Raw genomic sequence first — 17,846 nt, forward strand, 5'->3', positions numbered from 1 at the left:
GGTTTTGCACAAAGTTGACTAACCAGAAGTCTTTCTGTATGATGGTTTGACTGTTTCAGTCATATTGCTGGATGAAATAAGAGATGTTTTTAGGCTGGCAACTCATCTGTCACAGTGTCAATTCCAGACACTTTGGTGTGAGAACACACAGAAGGCATATATATAGCTGCTCCTTACATGGCAACATTGCTTTCCCAGTACAGCTATTTTCATAGTTGAGATCATACTGTATTTAAGCAGTTTCCCCAAACGTGGTGCTGCTGTGAAAAATCGAGCTGCCAATGCCCATTCTATGCATCCTGTTCTCCTTATCCTCAGTGGCTTCCTGTGACCAGATTTAGTCTAGTAAAGCAAAGCATTTAGTTTATTGGATTTTTGGATTGGTGGCCTAGAAAGTTCTTCCCCTGTGAGAATTTGCATCCTTTAACTTTCTCTCTGGAAAAGACTTGCATTTGCAGCAAGGTACATTTTGTGCATATACTCACTAAAAGTTGAAATGATGCTATAGCTGTATTTAGCTATGAAAAACCCAAACTATTTCAAATACCAAAACACATAAGAATCTGTTAGGCCATTTGTGAGAAGCCTTCTGGAACTAAGTGCTGCTAACTGATGAAAGGCTCTTTCAAGTTTTAATGAACGAAAGCTTCAGAGCACCTGGCTGAGCTTAAATGTGAAAGCTGAATTCTGTTATGATGCTCTTAAAATAGTGCATCTTCTCTGTCATATTTGTACAGAACAGTAAGTGGTTAACTTATTTCTTTGCAACATTTCCCCCATCTTTTGAGCAATGCTCAACATTTTAGAGTACTATTGATGCTGTTATCCTGCTTTTCATTTTTTTTCAGTGCTTGAGCACACTACAGTTTGTCAGGACACAGATAATCCAAAGAAACGAGAGATACATGGAAATGGATCTTTAGCGTTTGGCTATGCACTGAATGCCCTGGAAAGGGGAAAACAAAATTTGGCCATAAACTGTAGGTGTTCTTGAGGTGAAGGAAACACAAAGAGACTCATTCTCTGGAAGAGGGGATGTTGGGTCGGCCCCAGCCTTCTGGGATAATGCAGCCTTCAGGTGAAGCAAAACTGCATTGGGTGATAAGCTTTAGATGACTAGCCCCAAGAGATCCAATCTTGTTAGTTCACGGAAGGGCTAATTGGGAAGTGGTTTAGCAGCCAAATGAGCTGCATGTTTTTCTATTTCTTTAGAAGAAGATATAACTCAACATGACAGCAAGAGAGGTAGATTGCTGTAGAAGATGGCATGAGAGAAAATGGGACAAAAAGTTTCTAACCACTGCTGGTGACTCAGGTGTATCATGCCTTATGAGGAAGTGAGCAGAACTTTCCCTGAATTAGCCCTGTAGTTTCATGTAACAGTGTTTTTAATTCTTAGCCTTCCATGTGATAATTTAGGACAAGTTGCCTCTTGAAACACTAGGTTTACAATCCATAAGCCCTTGTACTTGAGCAGCAGTATGGTTTGCTGAACACTGAGGCTGAAGGTGAAAAGCAGGGGGGAAAGACAAGAAAGTGCTCCTGTTCGAATTTCAGCTCTGATATCCACACTGCTAGACAGGGACAGTGCTATATCATCTTAGTGTCTGTGACTGTCATTACAGCAGAAAGCGCTTAAGGAAATGGACTAGAGATGGAATAGCCACATACAGTCACTTCCTACCAGACAGGCTTTGCAGCTGTGAGCAAGTATTGTACACTAAGTTTTGCCATGGGTTCAGGAGCATAATCAGGCTGCATTAAAGACCTCCCATATTTAAGCCTAACCATAAAATAAGGTTGTTTTATACAAAAGTTAATTTTAAAAGGAAGTGTTTGTTGGGGGTTTTTTTAATCCTCTGTAAAGACAGGAATGCTCTATGAGGATCTAGGATTCCTCCTGTACTTACATTAACAGTTCCACATAACGAACGTTTTTGTTCAGGGCTTCAATTTCTTTCATCTCTTTCTCAGTAAGGGAGAAGTCAAAGATCTAATAGAAGGAGATGTTAGGAATGAGTTAGCATTTCTTGCCATAGTCAACACTCACGTGTTCCGGATTTCAGAAGTACAATCCCTCTTTCTCCCCGTATCTCTCCCACAGATCCATACTCGCTTGCATTTATGGGAAAGTTTTGAGGACATGAATAAACCCAGCCACATTTACTTACACTCCTCTGCAAGAAGGGGAAGGTAGTCTGGCACTACTGAGCCACCAGCTTTGAAGGCAATATGGTGCCAGGGACAGCAGGGAGCAGTGGGTGCTGTGTGCTGCTAGGGGCACAGAAACAAATTCTTCACCTCATTTGGGTGTGGAGGTCAAGCCAGATGTTTTCTGGTGCTGTGACTATGAACCTTTCTGGAACACCTGTATGCAGCAACAATTCCCTACCGAAGCTGTTCCATACCTGAAGACTGGGCTGAACAATCAGCCATTCCTGAGCACCTGCAGCCTGGGGCTGCTGACCTACTAAACTATTTCAACTTGCTTGTGCTGCTCACTGCAGCTATTGATGCTCCGGGATACACCACCAGCTGGAACTTTAGCAACTCCAGAGGCTTGAAAAACACCAAAATTTGCTCTTTGCTTTGCTCTATTATTGTCAATATCATGCTAGCATTAAGTGATGGGGACAAAAAGAATCAAATGTGGCAAAGTTTGACATGGATAAAGTCTTACATAAGTCTACAGAAAGAAATGGGAAAATTGCCTTCTATAGAGGCTAAACCGATGTAAGTGGTTTCATCCATGTACCACTGGAGTGTGAATTTACCTGGAAATTCTCTCTGATGCGTTGTGGATTGAAGCTTTTTGGGATGACCACCACCCCTCGCTGGATGCTGAAACGCAGAGCAATCTGTGCAGCGGTCTTGTTGTACTTCTTGCCGATGGCGTTAAGCACAGGGTCCTTCAGTAAAGGAGGGGAAGACACATTCACCCTGGAAGAAAATTGGGTGTGGGGGGAACAAACCCAAAAAATCCCCTCATTATCTTTAATTTCCAAACACAGAGGCATCTACTTGTTTGTGGACAGAACGTTGTACCTTTTGACAAGAATTGTGAAAGAGAGGAGAAAAGCTTTGGCACTCAGGTTCGCAGGCTGTCAAGGGCAGCTTTCTATGTGACATCCCAATGCTGGCTTACTTTCTACTTCCTCACCTAAGCCTCAAGATTCCCAGTTACAAATGCTTTCTGTCGGAGGAGACCTAAGGCAACCTCCTATACAGACACCCGGCGTATTTTGATGACAGCATGCAAGAGGAGTGTTGCAAGTTTACATTCACAGCAGTAATATTTAGACACTGACATTCAAAACTACTTTGAAAAATAGGGATGAGGGTATTTTGCACAAAGACCCAGCAGTGGAGAACTGGATATTGTCCTTCTATTAGGAAGTTGATACAGGGACTTACCATGATTCATCCCTCGAGGTTCCCAATGGGCTGTACCCAACAATAACAATGTCATGTTGTCTGCAGAATTCTAAGAGTTTGGGTTGGGTGAAGTAGGGATGGCATTCAACCTACAAGAGTAACATGGAAAGAATGATTAATCAGCAGGTCCAGATACAGAAGCAGATGGTGCCCCAATATTTGTGAGAGCTACAGGCCAAGTGATGCGTTTAGGAAAGGATATGTGTAAATTAGGGAATAGGGAAATTTAATCTGTGGTTACTGTTCTAATTGTATGTTGCTGGGTGATGGATTTATTTTGTTTTGTTGGGCAGCAGATCAACATTTGTGATTATAATTTGGCTACAGGGAACTTTGATTGGCCCCCAGTGGGAAGGTGGCAATAAGTGTGGGTGATGGAGGTGAGAGAAGCTCATTAGAGAAGTAGTCTGAGAAGGCAACCCACCTCATGTGGGTCAGTTCTCTGCTTCTCTGCCTCTTGTATTCAGTATGACTAATCTGATGTTTTTAGGGAAGTATTGGCATAAGATGTCCCAGATAGAAAGGTGAGGGGGGGATGAAAGGTGAGATTATGACCTTGCTGCAAGTGCTGCCCTCCCACATCGCAAATACTGGTCCCTTACAAGCAGGGACTTTCTGGCTCTGATCTCAGACTCTGGGAAAGGGATGTCTACAAGGTGACAGAGCAACCACTGTTTGCAGGCAGTCTGAAGCTATCTGGCACATCTGTGCTTGCTGGATAGCTGCCCTAAAATGGGCTTAATCTTTTGCCCAGTTTCTCTCGACCCCAGGCAGCAGCAGCAATGCTCAGTGCAGACTTGTGGGCACGCCAGAAACAGCAACTGCGCTTTGCACCCACTGAGCATGTTAATACCAGTGAAGGGTGGTGGAATTTCCTCCTTTCACAGGCTGCCTTTCCCCGCAGACCAAACACAGAAACGAAGCCTGTGGCCAGCCTCCGTGCCCTGTCCCAGCCATTCCCAGCCCTCCAGGCCATGCACTGAGAGTGGGAAGTTGGTCCCAGTTCATCTCTGGCCCCTTCTCCAATACTGCTAATGCAGGTATTTCTTTGTGCCAGATGAGTCAGAAGAGCTTCCCAGTGATTTCTAGGAAATGCAGTGACCTGCCAAATGCCAGAGCCAAAGGTATGGGGCATTGAGATGGGTCACCTGCTTGGAGCCCAGCTGCTGCAAGCTAACTCAGATGTACCTGTCATATTCAGGGCTTGTTCAGCTTGGACCAGTGATTTAATGGGATCTCTTTTGACTGAGTTTTTTCTCTAACTCTTATGAATGTCTTATAGGAAAGGCACAAGAGAACAAGTACAAGGAATTTAGGAGTTGCTTCTAAAGGCTTTTAAACTTGAGAAGCTTAGAGTGACTTGGGATCCCTGATACTTAGGGTTGGATTGGTGTCAGCTGAGGTAGACATGGCTTCATTGAGGACTGGTGAGCTCTGAATGGTTTGTCTTGGGAGTTTTTTTGGACTTGAAGTAAGGTACATGGCAGAGATTTAAGGTCTGCATTCACTTGGTTACGGAACTTTGGCACAAAGGCACCAGTTTTATAGGCCTGGAGCAGAAATTGAGGTGTGACTCCAGCACCTTCAAATAATGATCTTTAGCCCAGATAGGACGAGTACTATTTTCAAGCTAGAAATGGAAGCATGACAGTATAGAGGGCAGCATCTGTGGTGAAGGATGTCACCTTTCTGTGCATGGTGGCTTAGACTATGTGTTTGCCTTTGCATTCCCTACTGGGCAGTGGCACCGTGGCAGGCACTGCCCTTGGCTTGCAGTCGTACCTGGTTGCTGACAGGTTTGTACTTAAGTCCTGGCTTGTTCATGATCATCTCCAGTTGCCTGCGGTTGAAATTGGATACTCCAATAGACTTTGCCAAGCCTGCATCTTTACATGCCTCCATAGCCTGCAAAGAAAACAAAGACAAGAGGAGTCCCACATGTTGGCTTGATTCCTTGGAGCATGCATTTTAGAGAGAGGTGGAAGACAGACCATTCTTGAGACTGCAGAAAATCCTTTGCTACAGCAGATCTAAAGGCTCTATTAGCATGAGGGCTGGTGTTGTCCAGACATTCCAAACTCGGTTCCTATGTTGACCTGCTTTACACTTTATACCTCCTGTGAGGGTAGAATTTGTCTGGAGAGCAGAAAGATTAACCCGAGATACAGATACTTAAGTGCCAGGCATCTGCTTTCAAAGAGTCTGGCTTACTTTATGCTGCCTTAGCAGTGCCTCAAAGCTGGAGAAAGAAGAGTGAACAAAACAGATTGCTTTCCTGATAAGTCAATTTACTCCTTTTGATTCTAAGATAGTTTTTATATGAAGCCTCTATCCAGTGAAATTCCCTATAAATATCTGGCAAGGCACATCACAAATACTGCACAGAAAACATCAGTACAGTATAAAGTAGGGAAAAAAAGAGGGGAAGGGGAGGGGAATCCTAGATATTTTGCACTTTAGACAAATCCCAATAGCTGAGAAACACTTAAGAATACTGGATATGAATACATGCCCTGGTCTTCACCTGCTTCACCTGCTTGGTTGTTAAGGGAAATGTGGGTCCTTTCCTACAGTCTTCCTCTTTGCTCCCAGAAACTTTTAGCATATATAATTTGGTGACTGTCTGAGGCAGAGCAGACCCCACCATGTAGCTGGATGCCCTTCCTGCTGGTTTTATTATTCCTTCTGCCTCACAGGAGCTGAAAGCAGGGAGGTAAGAAGCACTGTGTGTTTGATGACCTCTAGTTGGCCTCGTATGCTTTGTATCACTCAGTGACAAGTCAGCAAATACAGTCATCTGGAGCCGTTTTTGCCTGCTAGCACCATACTGTGTGAGTGAAGTTATCTGGATTGAGTTCAGCTACTTTTATTTAGACTGATGCTGCTCTGTGCAGGCACTCACCACCAGTTTTTCTCTGGGCTTCTTAGCTGAAGAGAGTGGCCTGCTACAGTAAATCCTTTAGGCACCAGCTCAAAGGTAAAAATGCAAGTGTTGGGAGAGCTGTTGCTTTCAGCATTTGAGCAACCAGCCTGTGAATGAGAGGGATTAACTGCATCAGCCAAAGACTAGAGTAACAGAAACAGCAGCTAAAGTGACAGTCCCCATTCCCTCTGAGACCCAGCCTGGATGGCTCAGCTGCCAAGGGATAGCTCAGGCTCACCCTAGGCTCTCTCCCACTCTGATTTTTCACTCTTACTTTCACCGTTCTCCGTCTTTATCTGCTGTACTTCCAGTGGAGCTAAAGTGGGACATGGCTGTCCAGTCTGGACAGTGCAAGCTGAAGCAGAGCCTGTAGTAGCACTTGTCATCTCTTTTGGTGAGAATTGGGCTGAATTTGTGATGCTTTTTCATCAGAACTAGTGCAGAAGGAGAACTGACCAGCTCTGGCCATGAACCAAAGAGTGTGCATGAGACACTACGAGAGGCAAGAATGTGAGGAGATTGCTAATCTCAGTTTCTGCCTCACCCAAGATCCTGAAGCCAAGTGACAGTAGGCTCAAGGAGGCATTTGCCTATAGGACTAGAGCACATCACAAACAAATTTAGGATGCAATCTTTCAGGCAAATTCTACTTCTCTCCAAGTTTCCTTACCAGAAAGATCTTGAGTTCCCATCTGATAAGGAAATTTAGAAGTGAGTGAACTTGTTTGAATGGCAAGTGATGGCAAGGTCTTGGATTTTTTTGGTAGGGAATTTTGTTTGCTTGCTTTGTTGTTTGGTTTTGTGGTGGTTTTTAATGGTAAGCTTTAGGTCAAATTCTATTTTTTTCTTGAAGGTGAAAATATTTATTTTTTAAGAGGATCCAGTCTCTTCTTAGGTCTCCAACTTTCTTCTTCCATAAAGACTTGATAAAGAGCAAAGACCAGTAAAATCCTACTGATAAAAGCCTCAAGTGGTGAATGTAGAGTGCACTCTCTGAGAGAAGGAATGTGGATGTCAGATATTTCAACAATGTTTTGTTTTGTTATAAAAATAATTAAGTGATAGCCAGAAGCAACATCCTTAGGGACAGAAGTAAAATTTATCCATGGACTTAATAGAACTTGATCCGTTTGCCCTGGCAATATGCTTCAGCTATGTTTGTGAAAACCACCAGTAAAACTGAGGCTGAGGATCTGTGGTTTTAAAGCACACATGGATGGATGCTGTGTTTGCTTACCTCCCAAGTGGCACATAAGTCTGTCTCATGGTAGATAAATTTTCCATTTTCATCTTTTGGGTAGAGTGCATCTCCAGGCTGAAAAGTAAAACCATATTTTTGTGCTTTAAAGAAAAATTTTTCACTCCTCAGAGCAGAGTTTTCCACAGACTCTGTTTCTCCTAGCAAGCAAACAAACAAACAAACAAAAAGTATTGAAAAGCTTTCTGAAACACCCTAGGTTCAACAGGTCATTCATGCTGGGCTTACCATATCCTCAACTGCTCAATTGTCCTTGGATACGCTCCTGAGCTCTCACATGTGCATACACTCAGGAGTTCTCAGATGGCCTTGCTTTTCAGTACACTTTTGACCTTTATGTTATGGCATCCAAAGGACTAGTCTTCCAAAGGACTAGGTTAGAGTACCAACTTGTATTCTCTTCTACTTCTCCCCTCCTTTCTTCCTAGCCCTTCCCCTGATCCTGCTTGTCCTAGGCACCTGTGAAGAGTACCAGCTCAGTCCAGTTCCCAACAGTTGGAGGGACCAAGAGCTACCAGCAGTAAAGGACTACATGCATTGCTAGCCTCTTAAGTGCATTATCCACCTTTGTTTGGGCACTAGAAAATCTTCTGATGCCTGCACCCTGCAGACTTCAGAGAGGAGTTATGAGCTGATATCTCACAAGCATGATTTTCTCTTGTTTGCTGGTCATTTCACTGCTGCTGTAGGCAATGCATAAATATCTCCCTCCTTTTTGTCTGATCACAATTTCACTTTTCTCTCTCTCTTTTTTAAATTTTTTTTTAACCAAAACCCTTCAGTGATGTTTGACATTTGATCTGACTTAAAACCACTACATTTCAAAGGCCTGGGTACAAGATGTTGACATGGTAACTCCTTGGGAACATGCAGCTGTGACTAATATGATCAGTAAGTGACACCTCCCAATTCAGTCAAGTTCAAATTCAAGGCATTTAATGGGAAAATTGAGCCTAAGGAAAACACAGCCTCAGATTTCAGAGGGCCAAGGTCTAAGTCACAGGCATGAGCCTGTCTCCTCCAAATGTGCTGGGTTTACCTCAAAGAATTCCACAAAGACAACTCATTTCTTTTGTTCCTGTGTCTTGCTGGAAAAAAAAAAAATAAAATCTTGACCTGCTGGGAAAAAAAAAATCTTGACCTGAAGGAGATAGGTTGTTGTTGGGTACATGTTTTTCTATTAGTATGCAAACTGTTTGCCATCATAATGTGAGGTGGACAAACCTTATTTATAAAACCACACCATGGTATTTTGGAACAAACCGTTCAGCCCCAGGATACCCCAGCACAATCTCCAAGGACTGCAAGGTCAATATATAGCAGTTGGACTTCAACTTCGGAGTTGAGTCTGAATTCAGGACCTTTTCACTCTGCTCTGCTTCTAGTTCATTAAATTCTTTTCAACATCTCTTTCCTTAGTAGTCAATAGACAGCAATTACAATAGCTGATTTATCATCCTCATTGTTTTCCTCTATTTCTATCACTTTTGTTCTGAAAAATGAACCAAGCCAGGATGAACAGTGCTTGCAAATGAACTTCTCTTGACTAAATTGTATCAACTATTGTGGATTTCCAGAGGGATCAGTGCTTCCTCCTATCTCCCGAGAACTCTGCAAGCTCTTGAAGTGCAGTTGTCTGCTCAATAGTCTCCAGGCAATACCTTCTCTGCCAAGCTACCTTTTTACACAAGGGAATTCTTGAGTGGAAGAACTGTCTGCAGATGGATAAAGGGCTGAGAGAAAGGCAGTTTTGATGGTGACAGGGTGGTGGTTACGGGGTCTTTGAAGAGGTCTTTCAGAAGCTGGTCACATTACTTAGCTCTGGGTTCTCATGAACCTCACTGTATCAGTCATTCCTACGATAGCTGTTGTCTTCTCTCACAGTTGTCTTGGAGTTAGCCTCATGCTTTAGACTGAAGGTAAAGGTGGCTTCCTACCATGCTGCCACATGAGCACTGAAATAAGTATGGCAACACTGTACAGTCGCTTCCACTATTCAAGTATCACATCACGTCATATTCAAAGTCTGGAGGCACTCCAAAATATACCAGACAACTTCCTTGGCTGTTTAAAACACAACCGTTGTTAACCACTGAGAGGACAAGCCTGCTCCCCATTACAATAATTTTCTCACCAACACAGCTGCAGGAAGACAGGTCTGCACATCCCACTGATTTCATGAAATTGTCTTTGACAAGCAGGCTTTCTCAAGAAAGAAATCTGAACAACTTGTAATGTCTGTTCTATAAACAGAAGGCAGTAGGAAGTCAAATAGATCACTGGTCTCTTGCAAGTTACTCTCTTAAAATGACAAGATACTTAGGTGATACTTGTTCAGTGTAAGTCTAAAATACCTGTTTTCCTGGCAGATCATAGAATAAATCTGTTGGGAATGATCTGCAGATCATTTAATGCACAGGTGTCTGCTTACTGATGGATCAACCATCTGAGCAGAGTCCCCTAAAACTGCTGGTGCGTATTAGCTTCCCAGCAGAGGGCTTGTGGTGGCCTGGAGAAGATCTGTTCCTGTTGGTCATCTGCTTTGCTAGCATAGAGGGGCTGAGCACCACTGCTGGAGGAACCTATAAGAGGGAGAAATGCAGGGAGGTGCAGGCTAATATTGGTAGGTCAGTGAATGTCACTCCAGGTGTTGGCCATGCTTGAGCCACTGAGAAGTGCTAGCATGGAGGGGCTTTCCTCCTCCGAGTGGTGCCCTCTGAAACCAGGTTCCTCTTACTGTGCCAAAAAGCCCCTAGGACAACATGCAGTGTTGACTGGGCTCTGCAGGGGCATGTTTCTTACTGTTTGCAGAGTGGGACTCTGAGTTCTGTCTCAAGTACTTCACTGATGCCAAACAGACTGCTTTTGCTGGAAGACTTTTGGAGAGACAGGTAAGCACCAATGTTTGAAGGCTAAGAGAGAGTAGGAGTTTCTTAGTGTTACACCTGCACGCTCCTCAACAAAGGCAAGCATCACAGGCATGAGGGGTGTATTTGTGAGAGAGGAAGCGAAGAAAAGGAATCCTGTCACCATTGCAAAAGGATGTGGCTTTTTCTTCTTGTACTTGGCATGGGGAAATGTATATTTTTCAGGCAGAACGTGGCTTCTTTTTTTCTCCCCTCTCACAGGGGGCATGAATGCATCCCTAGGTCTGCTACTCCTTCAACAACTCAGATTGTTGACACAAGCCTCAGGGAGTCAGACGTACATTACTTTAAAGCCAGCTGTCTATATCTTTATGTTGTGAGACAATGACCTTCACTATGTGGGAGAATGAACTACTAGAGAACACAAACACAAGCAAAGGGAAACAGGAAATTGCTAGTGGTGGGAAATTTTCAAAAACGTACCCAAAAGGATTCCATACGTGGGACCGTATAAATAAAGTCTTAATATCTGAGTCTGGTAACTCCCATACAGGTTTAAATAAGATATGACCTCCTTGGGAAGACAGGACTGCAGGTCTAAGGCTATAGCCCCCTTGGTAAATTGCTTCCTATCTGATGTTTCTGGTAGTTTGGAGTCTGTAGCAAAAGAGTATTTTAATCATTGGAGAACTACCTTCCTTGCAAAGAGAGGGCAGTTGAGAGCTTAAACATCTCTTGGTAACAACTAGAAGAAGAAGGATTTAATTGGTTCAAAACCACTTAACTGTTTTGAATATCATTCCTTTCAATCTTGTCATTCATTCCAATGTTATTCCATTTGCCTTTATATCATGTAATTGCGGAGGAATATTGTACTGCAAGGTTCAAAAAGTTTGCCTGTAAGTTGCCCAGAGCCAACAGTACAAAGGAGGCTTTAACTTTTGAGGGTGAGAGATGAATAACCTGTATTTGGGACCAACTGTGATCTACTGAAGCTGTCTGAGAGGAGCACTGCAGTTATGGAGACGAAGGTCAACCATGATTTGCCCAGTAGTTTAATTTGGGACAGAGTAAGGAAACCAACTTGGTGGCTTTTTTCCCTTTCTCTCTGCCCCTCCAAACTTTGACCCTAGCCCATCACTGCTTTGTACAACTGCTTTCCTCCTGTGACTTCCTCCTCATGGCTTGGAGAGGATTCAGACACATGTACAGCTTCAGCTACAGTAATTCTTCAGCATAGGAAGTGCACAGCCCTAGTTAGGAGACCTGTCCTTCCAGGGGAAAGATTCCATGCAGCAGCTGTCATTGACTGTTCTCACACCGCCTATACGCCTCTCTTTGTGTGGGTAGTGCACAGAAACATATGCATGCAGTATACATCAAACATTGTCTGACCAAAGTCCCATTTTCGGCATAGGCTGGAAACGACAAGGAATATGCTAGATGGAAACCTTAGTTCAAGCAAAGTTCATGTACTTTTTGCAAACAAGTTTTCTTTTTACCTTGAAAGCCATTGGCAGCTCAATAATGTAGAGGTCAACGTAGTCCAGCTGCAGGATCTTCAGGGTTTTCTCCAGTGTGGGACGCACCAGCTCTGGGGGGTGGCAAGTATTCCACAGCTGGGGAGGCAAGCACAGGCTCTTTTCTGGGTGCCAGGAGGAACAGGGAGCCAGCTGAAGCCCTCCGACACTCACTCACTCACTCACTCACTCACTCCTCACTCACTCGCCACTGCTCATTTCTGCTTGTCTTTCTGTCAGAGCCTGCCAGGCACAGTGCAAAGACATCATCGTTCTACGTCACTGCAAGGCAAAGATGAGGGGCCTTACCCTGTTCTCTGTCAGAGCCAGGTGCAGAAATTCTTGCCCGGCACTGATGCAGTGCTGACCCAGTAGAGCCATTACCACATAGGTTCTTGTGAGCTGAGTATGTTGCAAACTGTTGCTCTGTGAACTTAGGCAGATTCCTTTTGTTTTCCAAGCTTTCCAAGCATATGCTTTCACTGGAAAACTTTGTTCCCACAAGGAATCTGTGGTCAGTTTTGTGCTTGAAGGCAGAAGCTTGGGTCATGTGAGTTAGTTATTGAACAGGCAAGTGCCCGGCACAGAGAGAATCTCTTGGTTTTCTCCCATGGTGATGGAGCCCGAGTGACTGCCTGAGCCAGGGACATTTTCATTTGCTGTCCAGTCCTCACCGAAAGATGTGTTTGTGTTTAGTCACTGTAACACAGGCGTGACCAGTTAAAGAACAGTCTTTTCCACCTCTTTAATCCAAACTGCTTCCTTTTGGGGCTATGCCCTGAGGTTGCCATGGAGTGTGCTTACTCTGTTAGCATTCAGCACTATCTCTAACTGAACTCTGCTGATGCAAATCTCTCACAAGAATAAAGCCATAGCATGGTAATTAGTAACCAAGAGCTCTTTTTAAACTGATTGCTGCTGTTTAAAATTGACAAAACTCAGAATTAACACACAATAGAAGGTTTAAAGTGCCATTTGAATGCACACAATAAGCTGGGCTATTTAAATTTCTGTTTATTTTGCAATGCACAAAACAGACATGTGGAGTCATGCTGAGGTTTTTATCACTTTTGTTGGCTGCAAAAACCTGCTGTTTGCTGATATGGTCATTATCTAGTCAGTTCTGCCACCAAAGCTGAGAGCCACTGCATGCCAAAGTATAGAATTAATTAGTTCCTGAGACACAAAACACTTGGATTGCCTTTTTTGGGAGAAGATGTTGATTATAAGTGTCAAAGGGCATAGCCTAGGAAGGTTTTAAGGTATTTCAGATGCTTCGTTTTGTTTTGGTTTTTTTTAAACCAGGTTGTAGTTATTCCTTGGGTAAACCATCTGCTCAGTTCTGCCAGCAGAGACAAGACACATTATCTTAGAGTTAAGTCATGCTGAGAGCAGCACATCTGACCCTGCCACAAGCTGACAAACTAAAACAAGGTTTGGCGCCTGGAAATTCATACTAGGCCCTCCCCAGATGTATGTTGCAAGGTGTGGAGAGTTTATGATCAGTAGACTGTGGAAAGAGGCTGAGGTGTGCTACAGAAAAAGGTACCAAGGTCCTGCTCTCAAGAGTTTTAAGTTGATCCCTGAATTTCCTGAAAGCCTTTGGTCTGTGTGTTTTTTAAGCATTTTGTATGTAAAATGAGCTTACCTTGTATTTAAATAAAGAAATTAGTTGTATACCCTTCATGTTCAGTTTTGTCACTGTGTTTTAGAAATTTAGTATCCTGAGGTACATTGATATTTTCCAAATGCCCTTTCTAGCCCACTGCTATTGAAGTCAGCACTTGACATTGAATATACTCCCCTGTAAGAAACTGCAAAGGTTCTAAAGAAACAGCCTTTAGAAACAGCAAACACTTGTACTATGCCAATACATAGATGCCACAGAAACTTGAGAGTTTCATAACTATTTTCATGATTTATACAAGTCATTGTATACAAGTCATCTACTTAAGTAGACCCATGTAGATGTTGGAGCGGTCAAAGCTGCCAGCTGGCCTTGGCATTGCAGGACACCACATTTCCTGGAAGTGTTACTCCTAGTTTAATGAAAGAAATATCCTGGGATGAAAGAGGAGACCGAAAAGGTCTTGCTCTATAAGCCAAGTGAGATGTTGGCAGTTGATATAAAACCTCTAAAATTTCTGGATGCTAAACTGCTCTGCCTGATCAGCCAGCCAGCAACAGGAGCCAAGTGCAAGTGCTGCTGATTTCAGCTGGCAGATGCAGCCCGATCACACCAGGTCACCGCTCCAATAACACTGACACTCAGCAGGGCTGCTCTCATCAGTCCCTGTTGATGGACCAGCTTTCCATCTGCATCCTCTTTGTTTAAGGAAAGATCTTCATGAGGGCTTGAGTCTGAAGAGGCTTAGGAATTCTAGTGCTTCTGCTGTCAGTAAGGCAGAAAACAAAACTAAATTCTGTGGTGCTGACTGCTTCCAAGAATGGTCTACTCTATCTACTGTGTTTCCCAGAGGATGCAACAGTTCATACGAGTCAGTTACCAACCTACTGGTGACTTGATATTTGCCTGAAGTTTGTGAGATACATACGTTTGTGAGGTATGTAAAACTACATAAGCTCATAAGGCAAGGGACATCCATTCCCACTCCTCCTGGGAAGTTCAGAGCTGCTGTGAAAACATTCAGTGAAACCTGTGAAAATCCTGGATTGTGATGGATTGAGTTGGTTGCAAAGTATTTTCCACTTCTGTCTTTGAACTCTTTAAAGACTATGGAAATAGTATAATGAACTCTCACCCTGAGTACCTGAAGTTTTGTCAAGCACAAGCAGGATGCAGCAGTAAGATAAATCCATGTGTGTCCCGTCTCACAGTCAAAAGGTGGGCTGGGACCGTGGGCACTGACTGTTGTGGTGGTGTGTGTTGCAGCCTCTGTGGCTTGCATGATCTGCAGTTTTGCAGATATTCAAGTAGTGATTGTCAACTAGGAGAATCATCTAATAATTGGATCAGACAAGTGAATATAGAAAGCCTTAATCAATAAAGAAAGTTTGGAAGTTTTAGCAGGAGATGCTCTTTCACAGAACCTAAAGGTTGGTACAGGAAAATAAACTGCAGGGGAAGCAGTTGGGGAAGTTAGGACACTCAAAATTGTTAGAACATCTGGTTCTAACCTTTTGGCACAACTTGATGGTTTTTATTTGAAACATTACTGATGATTTGCAGAAATGAAATGATAAAGCATTGAAACCAAATACTTTCACTGATCCAAATCAACATATTAGGCATACGAGAGACTGAGGAACTCCCCTGATAACAATAGAAAGTTTGAGGACATGAAGCTTTTCTTGGAGATGGCAAGGTTGTTACCAGTAGAACCAAGCAGGAAACTTGGAAAAGAGTTGCATATTTTACAGATTAGAGATTGCTGTACTTGGAAATTGGTTGAGAGCTGCTGAAAATCCACTTGGTTTGCAAACTACCCAATCCAAAGCTTACTTTCCCAGATTATGGAACTTAACTGAAATGCTCACAGTAAACCAGACCTTTTATCCCATGGGATCTTTCACTCTAGGAACAGTGGTGTTTATTTGCAAGTCTATTGAGTAACTTTTGTGTATTACGTGTATTATTGGGAAAGAAGAAAGGGAAAATATTAGACTGATATGTTCAAAGCAGCACTGCAGGAAGGGCAGTCTGAGGCCACAAACTCCCTTGGAAACTGGCAGGCACCATCAGTCTTTATTCTGCAATGAGCTGTGTCTCTTATACCTGGGATATGGTCATTGTACTTGTAACATCTTTTGTCAGATGCTTTGTTGGACAAGCGATTTCATCCTTCTATGAAAGAATCAACTGTTACAGCGAAGATCTAAAAGTATAAACTAGCTCACGCATTACCCCAGCCTCATTGCTCTCGAGCAGAAGTATAATGACATCCTCTCTCCAAGTAAGTTGATTCATCATCCTAGAACTTTTTAATGACAGGTGATACAGTAACTAAGGGTGTAGCATGATGAGTAATTTTCTGGCAGTAGCACCAGTGTAAGCACTTGCTGTTCTCCCGTGCACAGACATTGGCATGCACGTGCTTGCTCCCACCCTTTTCATTGTGCAACCTCATGGCAAACCTGTACAGGGAATCACTCTAATAGAAAATAGCTCATTTGCAGGATCATTGTCCAGATCAGGCTCAGTGTGTGACTATAAAAATATGTGTGCCAGCACATGTGGTACAGTAACAGACTAGGCAGCATGGCTGAGTGTAGCAATGGTCCTACAGGACTAAACAAAATGGATATTGCATGGTTCCCATTGCTCTCAGAGGTCTGAACATCTGAACAGTAGTTCCTGTGCTTAACAGCAAGTCTAGTGTTCATAAAGCTCTGCAGCACTGCACTATGGTAATGCTAGGAAAGAAAACTGAAGTATGTTGGATCTGGAAGGAAGCATGCCAGATGCTGACCACTGACACTCTTAAGAAAGACCATGAATATCCTGGATCTAGTGTAACTAATCTGAACACAGGTTCTCACCTTGCCACAGTAAAAAATGTCTTCTCGCTTGATCTTTCCTTCAGCGATCTTCTCCCGGATGGCTTGTCCCACTTCATGCTCATTGTAGTAGACAAAGGCACCGTCGATGTGGCGGTAACCAGTATCAATGGCAATCTTCACTGCCTCCAGACAGGTACCCTTGGGAGTCTGACAGGAGAAGGGAAAAAATAAACATAGATTCAGCCTCCTGCTCGACTCTCCATCAATGCTACAGAACCCGTGAGATATGCACAAGATTCATGCTGGAATTCACCCAGTCTGATCATCCCTTACCTCCCCAGACACCTGTGTTTTAGCTTCTAAATTAAGGTGCTGTGCACTTTCCTCCAAAACTCTTGTGAATGTGGAGATAGACTGGAAAAAGCAGCAAAGCAAAAAAAACTCTGTCTGTGAGAGTACTGGAGTCCCCAGAAAGTAGAAGTGAATGTATTTTGATAGGAAAACTATTTCAGAATTTCATATCTAGAGAGCAAGGGCTTTCCTACAACAGCTATTTGACAAAATCCCTTACTCAAGTGGACATGCCTTCATGCTTTAGCAGGGCTGCTCAATCCCCTGCTGATCAGAGGCTGTTTGAATATCTTTAAGCAGTGCAGGAATTTGGATTTGACTTCTTTCTCCTCAAATCAACTTACTGTTGGTGGTATCACAATCTGAAGGGTGATAGCTCAGGACTGTCTACTGGTGTTCCCAGTTCTGGACAGTTGCTCTACTGGGTGGTTAAGAACCAGTAGCTGCTTTAGTGTACATTAATACACATTTTACTGCTTCAGTTTAAGATGAGCCCGAGAAACCTCCAAATAAGTTCAAGTGACATTTTTTTACTGTGTGCTGCATTTATGTTTACTCAACTTTGCCAAAATTCAGAGTGAGCTTGGTTTTTTCAGAAGAGTCATATTTTCCATATTTTTCATTAGCCAACGTGGCAAGCAAAGTGAAACATAGGCCAAACCAAGCAAAAAAAGCATAAAACTGGTTACAGAAATCATCTGTCTGGTCACTGGAATTGTACTGAAAACATCTTGTTCCTACACTCTGTGTAATGAGAGAGCAGCTCTAAGCAGTAGTGGTCAAGGGCTCTTGGCAACACACAGCAACACTGTTCTCCCACCCTTTTCATGGGCATTGCTCTGCTGTGACAGGGAGAGCTGATTCACCTAAAGAAAAACTGGAATAGGGTGAGTCAACCTGCCCCATTGTGCTGGTGTCTGCCAGCAACAAATGCCAAGACTGGAATTTGGTACCTGCAAGTGCGGGGCCAAGACCACACTGCTTCTCCTATGAAGAAAACAGATGCCAGAGACATCTGGAAATGAGACGGT

The 17,846-nt window shown here is 43.2% G+C and overlaps 1 protein-coding gene across 1 annotated transcript in view; it reads right to left on the reverse strand.

The window, feature by feature from the left end:
* The window catches only part of AKR1D1 (aldo-keto reductase family 1, member D1), a gene marked incomplete at its 5' end in the record, with an annotated part of 18,551 nt that extends 1,880 nt beyond the window's left edge, over positions 1 to 16,671 (reverse strand). Inside the window, 7 exons of the mRNA XM_009072299.1 lie at positions 1,911 to 1,993; positions 2,775 to 2,940; positions 3,415 to 3,524; positions 5,218 to 5,340; positions 7,596 to 7,673; positions 11,986 to 12,102; positions 16,504 to 16,671. Coding sequence (XP_009070547.1) covers positions 1,911 to 1,993; positions 2,775 to 2,940; positions 3,415 to 3,524; positions 5,218 to 5,340; positions 7,596 to 7,673; positions 11,986 to 12,102; positions 16,504 to 16,671 — 845 coding nt within the window. The remainder of the gene's footprint in view (positions 1 to 1,910; positions 1,994 to 2,774; positions 2,941 to 3,414; positions 3,525 to 5,217; positions 5,341 to 7,595; positions 7,674 to 11,985; positions 12,103 to 16,503) is intronic.
* Positions 16,672 to 17,846: the final 1,175 nt, after the last annotated feature.

This window comes from Acanthisitta chloris, unplaced genomic scaffold (genome assembly GCF_000695815.1).
Source record: "Acanthisitta chloris isolate BGI_N310 unplaced genomic scaffold, ASM69581v1 scaffold19673, whole genome shotgun sequence".
NCBI lineage: Eukaryota > Metazoa > Chordata > Aves > Passeriformes > Acanthisittidae > Acanthisitta > Acanthisitta chloris.